General features: G+C 34.6%; 1 protein-coding gene across 1 annotated transcript; it reads left to right on the top strand.

Moving 5' to 3' along the window:
- The first annotated feature begins 505 nt into the window (after positions 1 to 505).
- Positions 506 to 4,774, top strand: LOC109191445 (binding partner of ACD11 1-like). Its single transcript, XM_019342123.1, has 5 exons — positions 506 to 663; positions 1,779 to 1,882; positions 1,983 to 2,058; positions 3,784 to 3,867; positions 3,971 to 4,774. The coding sequence occupies exons 1-5, from the start codon at positions 658 to 660 to the stop codon at positions 4,544 to 4,546; spliced, it is 846 nt and encodes a 281-aa protein (XP_019197668.1). The 5' UTR covers positions 506 to 657; the 3' UTR covers positions 4,547 to 4,774.
- The last annotated feature ends 2,041 nt before the right edge of the window (positions 4,775 to 6,815 follow it).

The following is a 6,815-nucleotide window of genomic DNA, read 5'->3' as shown; positions in this document are numbered from 1 at the left end:
TAATTTTAATGTTGGCATCTCTTTACTCATAGACATGTGAACTGCAAAATCTTTTTTTTTTTACGAATTACTCCCAGAATTACTCCTAAAACTGCGAATATAAAATTTGATTTGCAGGTCCGGGAGTAATTCTGGGTGTAATTCGTACAAGAAAGATGAATTTCGCACTTCACAAGTTGAAAGTAAAGAGAGATCAATATTGACATTACTGAATTGTCCCTTTATTTAACACCAATTTGACGGAATAACAAATGGAGGACTAAATTGAGCGAAACACAAAAGTCTGGGACGATATTAGGTCACCAAAGTCGTTTAGGACGAAATTGAGAAAAACCACTATAGTCGAGGACGATTTTGGGTATTAACTCTTTTTTATTTTTTGAAAACAAATTTTCTCTTTCTTGTATTTAAACAGGGTTGTGTTTATTTTTTTGGACATCTAACGCAAAATTCTACGCATTATCATTTTCAATACAAAGTCACTGGTTGCGGTCCATATTGGCCGGCGCTCCGTCAACGCGGTTGCTTACCTCGCTTCTCGCCGGCTTCTATTTCCTTCTTCCCAAAGCCTTCTATTTCCTTGCCAAGACAAGAGAAATTCATTTATGCTCCAGTAGATTATTGCTCCAAATTCCGATCCATCTGTGAAAATCTGAAATGTCGGTCAGTATATTTCTCCGCTCTGCTCATCTGCTCTGTACAACCAGTTATATTCATCTATTCACCTTCTGTTCGTTTTTTAAGTTACTGCGATTAGTGTTCTAATCTTTCATTCTGGTTCTTATGAGAATATACAGATTTCTGCTGGGTTCGTTGCATACGTGCATTTCTTAATTTATTGAGATTTCGATTAGCTTGTTCCTAATTATCATTTGATCTCTTTGGTATTGATTTGGAATGTTCTTCTGTATATTTAAATAGTTTAAAAAATCAGACTGGTGCAAGGATATATAATACTCCCTAAGAGTTTACATCAAGTCACAAGTTGTATCTTAACAAGCCTTTGCAGTCTCTGGTTGTGGTTAAACATATGCAATCTAACAATTAGTTTGAATGTAATGAATGCGAAGACCAGTACTAGTTCACGAACAAATTGAAAATCCACCTCCCAGTGTTTTGTTCATCTATGATAAATAGGATTTTGCATTAATCTAGTAGATTGCACTGAGATTATTATAGAAGTAATCAGTAGAAGGCAAATGAATCTGCTAATCCCCATAAGAGATGCAGGACCCAAACCACATTAAGATAATTCCCTCACAATTTATCTTCTTTGGCGTTACTTGCAATCTTACCCGAATGTATTTGTCTTGCATTCACAGAACGGTGAGCACACGAAAACCAAATGTGACGATTGTTAAATGATCTAATGACCTATAATCAATAGCAACCATGAAGATCAACATCTGGAAATAGATAATGCAATATGTGTTTGATGATTGACGATATTAATGTAAATATTGTGTATTCTTGGTATCACTTTGTATTTTAGTTGGAAAAGATGCAATGGTGTCTAATTGGCCAAAAAAAAAAAGTCTACTAACCATTGTGAATTTGTGATGCCTCCTCTTTTTGTAAGATATTGTCATGATGATAGTTAAGCTTGTGGTAGAATTTATTTTGAAGTGTAAAATATGCGCATCTGATTAGAATAGCATACATTTGTTTTTCATAAATGTTAGACATTTTGCAATATTTTTGGATATGGTGCCTGATTTTAAATACAGAACATAACCTGGTATCACTCTCTGAAATGGTTACTTGCATTTCCTATGCAGGTAAGAACTGTTAAAGTTAGTAATATCTCGCTTCGGGCATGTGAGCGAGACATCAAGGAGTTCTTTTCTTTCTCTGGTGATATTGAATATGTTGAAATGCGGAGGTTAGTCCTAGAATGGTTTTACTATATGCTCAAATCTAAATTGTCATTAACAACAAGTGCCCGCATGCGTATTAACACCGTTTGTCTTATTCTTTGGTAGTGATACTGAACAATCTCAAGTTGCATATGTTACCTTTAAGGATTCACAGGGAGCAGAAACAGCTGTTCTTCTTTCAGTTAATGCCTTTTTCTTTTACTATTCCAATTTCAGCATTGTCTATTGTGGCTTCCAATTGATTGCCTGACTTAACTTCTATAAATGGACAATGAACATTTCAATCAAGACTAAAGCTTGAAGAGACATGAATATTGTTTTTTTTTGTTTTTTTTTTTTTTTTTTGTTGTTGTTGTTGTTGTTGTTGTTGTTATTATTTACTTGCGTCTATGTACTATAAGTAACAAAATCTAAAATTGTTGTGATTGGTGATTTAGGAATTTTATAGCCTCTAATGATTCCAATTTATCATCTGTGCCTTTTTTTCTTTTTTTCTTTTGTTTTGTTTGTTTTTTTTGTTTTTGTCTTTTTTAATATATATATATATATATATATATATATATATATATATATATATATATATATATATATATATAATGACATATTTGACATCTCATTTACCAAAAAAGCATTGTCCTAGTTTCTGAAAATCATTGCCATTTGTAATCTTTCATTTGAATGCTTGAAGCATTATAAGCTTATTCAGTTCTGAAACTGAAATGCTGTTTACCAATCATATGCTCATCCTATTGAAACAGTTCATCAGTGTACTATGGACAGAGTTCATTTTGTGTTTCTTTCTGTTAAGAGTCCCACATTGAAAAAATAAGAGAAAATATATGGGTTTATAAGGTCATGGGTTAGACTAGCTAATTGGTTGGATTTGATCTTTTAGTGTAGCTTGGCCCATGTGCATTATAGCCCAATTGAGTACTTTATAACACTTTATAATCTCTCAACATGAGAAATTATTGGCTGGTCTGGTGGAGTTAGACCCACAAGAATTTCTCCTCAGAACATTGTCTCGACTTTCTTGCACAAAGCACTGAATTGTGTAATCCATGGAGTTTCAGTCCTGAGAGAGTATTATATATTACTCCTAAAAAGATTTTCTGGCAAAAATTCTTGTCTATTACTGCTTAGAAATGAGTCATTTGATGGTTAAATAGGTATGCAAACTCAACAGCCCTTTACTCCTTCACTTGTGGTAGGATTTTGTTAGGCATGAGATGCTCAGGAGTTTCTAGTATTATGAAGTCTTAACTGAGGGTGCCTTTTTTCTTCCAATAATGTTAATGGAAAATTTGATCATTTATTCAAATTAACCATGAAAAGTTTACCTTTTCTTTAATTAACAACAAATATTTTTGTGCCAAACTAATTTAAAAAAGAGATTTTATTTTTTTTTGAAAAAAAGAAAAAAGAAATTGATCTTTACATTTACATGGATCCTTAAATCGGATTCATATTTTCAGAGTTATCCTTTATGTTTGATCATTGTCTGGGTTTAAAAATGTTGAATGTGACATATTGTTCAAAGTTCAAACAGATAAGTGAATGTCTGAATTTATGTGTTTGACATCATACTAGGATGGTAAATACATTTTAAAATTTCAGCACGACGTAGTGTGGATTCAGGGCAACATTGGAAGCAGAGGGCAGTCTCCTTCTGGGATCTTTACTTTTCCTTTATTTTGCCTGGCTTCTTTTGAACAGCACAATGTTTTACTCCACAAAACAGTTCTTTGTTGTTTTAATGTATTGTATGTGTGCACAGTACTTTCAAAAGGTTGAAACACTGCTCCAAGCTTCCACAACTTGGCTTTTGCTTCATGTGGCATGCACTAGATGTTAATGTGTATATGATGATAGAAGGGTGCTGACTAGTCTCTTTGAATTTATTTAGGGGGCAACAATTGTAGATATGTCAGTCACTGTGACGTATGACCCAGATTACCAACTTCCTCCTTCTGCCTTCACGACACCTGAGGTAAAGGAATTACTTTATTGTACTCTCATCTGGGCATTTGGAAAAAGCTTTTCTTACTTGATAACTACTACATTTTTTTTAATTTTTTTTTTTGGATTTGTAGTCAGCTGGAAAGACAACTGCACCAGAATCTGCTCTCCGGAAAGCTGAGGATGTGGTTACCAGCATGCTTGCAAAGGGCTTTGTCCTAGGTAAAGATGCTGTAGGCAAAGCCAAGTCTTTTGATGAGAAGCACCAGCTGACATCCACAGCGAGTGCTAAAGTTGCCTCTTTTGACAAAAAAATTGGGCTAAGCGAGAAGTTTAGTGCTGGTACTTCGATTGTGAACAACAAAGTCAAGGAAGTGGATCAGAAACTCCATGTTTCTGACAAAGCAAAATCAGCATTTGGAGTTGCTGAGCAAACAGTGAGTAATGCTGGATCAGCCATTATGAAGAACCGGTATGTGCTCACAGGCACAACATGGGTGACAGGTGCTTTTAGTAAGGTAGCTAAAGCTGCTGGTGAGGTTGGGCAGAAGACAAAAGAGAAAGTGGGAAAAGCAGAGGATGAGAACCGTCAAAAGATAGTGAGTGATTTCGCGCAAGTTCACTTATCCGAATCTCCTACTAAAGCATCTGAGTTAAGTGACCATCAACCCTCCAAACCTTCAGCATCACCACAGGGTTTGATCCTTTGACTCTATTTCTCTGCTGCTGTCTGTTATAGTTTGTTGTTGTTGTTCAGAGTGCAAATTCACTATATTGAAATGAGTTGGTACATTAAAGAAGTATTTGTTTTCTGAAGATGGTTGTGTTTACAGGATTGTATTCATCTCAGTATGAAACTAGCAATCAACTCTTTTTATTTTTTCTTGTCATGGTTGCTCAAATTTTGACTTCATTTAAAAAGTGTTGAAATGTGTAAACATTTGGAATTTTTAGTTAGTTATGAGGCATGTGCATAGAAAGGTTTTTAGGGGGCGTTTGGTTCAGGTTATATAAGATAACCAATGTTATATTTGCTTGGTAATATTAGATTCTCATGTTTGGTTCAGGTTATGTAATTTTCCTAGGGAATGTGAGATAACCTCCGCGTTAAGTTTTTAGCTATTGGAAGAGAATGTGAGATACCCTTCAATTTCTTAGGTAATCTCACATTCTCTTGTCTTATTACTAATGTTGGGCTTTGGACATTTTAATCAATTTATCTTATTACCGTTGTCTTATTTACATATCTTAGTTTTAAACCAAACACAGGAGTCTAACACTCCCAGTAATCTAACATTTTCAGCAATCTTACATTCCCTAAGATGATCTAACATTCCCTAAGGTATCTAACATTCCGTGAACCAAACGCCCCCCCTAGGGTGAAGAGTGGAGAGAATAGTTGTTCTATTTGTGCAAAATCTGATCGGAATGATTCACTGCTGGCCAGCCTATTTAATCAACATGATAGGGACCTTATAAAGAGCATTCCTGTTGTGGAAATCACAAAGGAGGACAAAATTATCTGGACAGAGAATGAGAAAGGAGAATATACTGGCAAAAGTTGTTACAAAATTGGTATTCGGCAACCTGATAATCAGTTCTTCTGGACAAGAATGTGGAAGCTGCATCTACCACCAAAGATAAATCCTTCTTGTGGCAGGCTTGTTCTGGCTCTCTCCCTACTCAGGAAGTTCTTAGCCCCAGTTTGGAGTCAGTTCACCATATCTTGGTTACTTGTCAGTTAGCAAGACACTGTTGGGACTATTGGAAACACAACCTATCAAACAGCTGGCTCTTTCTTGGAAATTGGAATGGTTGGAACGGAATTTTAATGATCTTGAGGACTCTGATCTATGCAGACTTATTTCAACCTGTTGGAAAATTTGGGTAGCAAGAAATGAGAAAATATGGAACAACATGGTTATCCCTTCTGAAACAATTGTCAATGGTGCTCTCACCTATCTCTTTGAATGGCAGACTGTTAATACTACTTCACAACCCCAAGGTGGCAGCAGTGCTCATGAGGAAAAATGGATTAAACCACAAACAGGTTGGAAGAAATTGAATATTGATGCTGCCCTAGATATTACAAACAAGAAAAATGGATTCGGGTTGGTCTTGAGAGATGAATTTGGATTGTTTATTGCTGCAAAGATGATTCCAAGATTTGGTTTGTTCAAACCTGATGAAGCGGAAGCTATGGGAATGAAGGAAGCTAGCTCTCAAATGGCTTAAAAGATATCAATGTTGATGATGTGCAGATTGATACAGACTGCTTGAAGACTATCAGCAGTTTGGAGAACAGAGATTGCTTATCTTATTTTGATCTTATTATCAATGATATTACGGAATTAGCTAAAGGTTTTTTAAAACTTAGCTTTTCTTTTGCTAAACGGTCTGCGAACAAAGTCGCCCATCTACTAGCTATGGACGCTTTGTCTAAGTCTGACTGTGTGAACTATTTTGGAGTCCCTTTTTCTTATATTTTTCATGCTTTGGATGTAGACTTTTATTAATTTAATAATTAAGTTTTTTCTTTTCAAAAAAATTTGTGCTTTTGGGCCTAAATCCCACCCACAAAAAAGTATAAACATTCATTTTTAATGTATGGAAGGTCTATTTTAGGTATATTTAAAAATGAATTTTCAATACACTAAAATGAACTTTTTCAATAAAAATAAAAATGCATAATAATATTGAACCACAAATATGTACTTAGAGAGTGTTTGGTAGCCAAGAAAGTTTTATTTGAATTTAAAAGGTGAGAAAATTATTCTCAGACTTACAATGTGGTCAATGAGAATCTAATCCCAACTAGGGGATGTATGATTCTTATTCAATTACATATTTATTATTTTTGGCGTTAAATTACTTATAAATATATAAAAAAAATTGTCTCTTCACCATTACGAAGGACAATAACATTATTTATTGAAAGACAATTTGTATCTCTCAACATTTTATTATATACGTACTGTT

Source organism: Ipomoea nil, unplaced genomic scaffold (genome assembly GCF_001879475.1).
Source record: "Ipomoea nil cultivar Tokyo-kokei standard unplaced genomic scaffold, Asagao_1.1 scaffold1622, whole genome shotgun sequence".
NCBI classification, from domain to species: Eukaryota; Viridiplantae; Streptophyta; class Magnoliopsida; order Solanales; family Convolvulaceae; genus Ipomoea; species Ipomoea nil.
The sequence above is the reverse complement of the archived record's forward strand: the minus strand, read 5'-3'. Positions and strand labels throughout refer to the sequence as shown.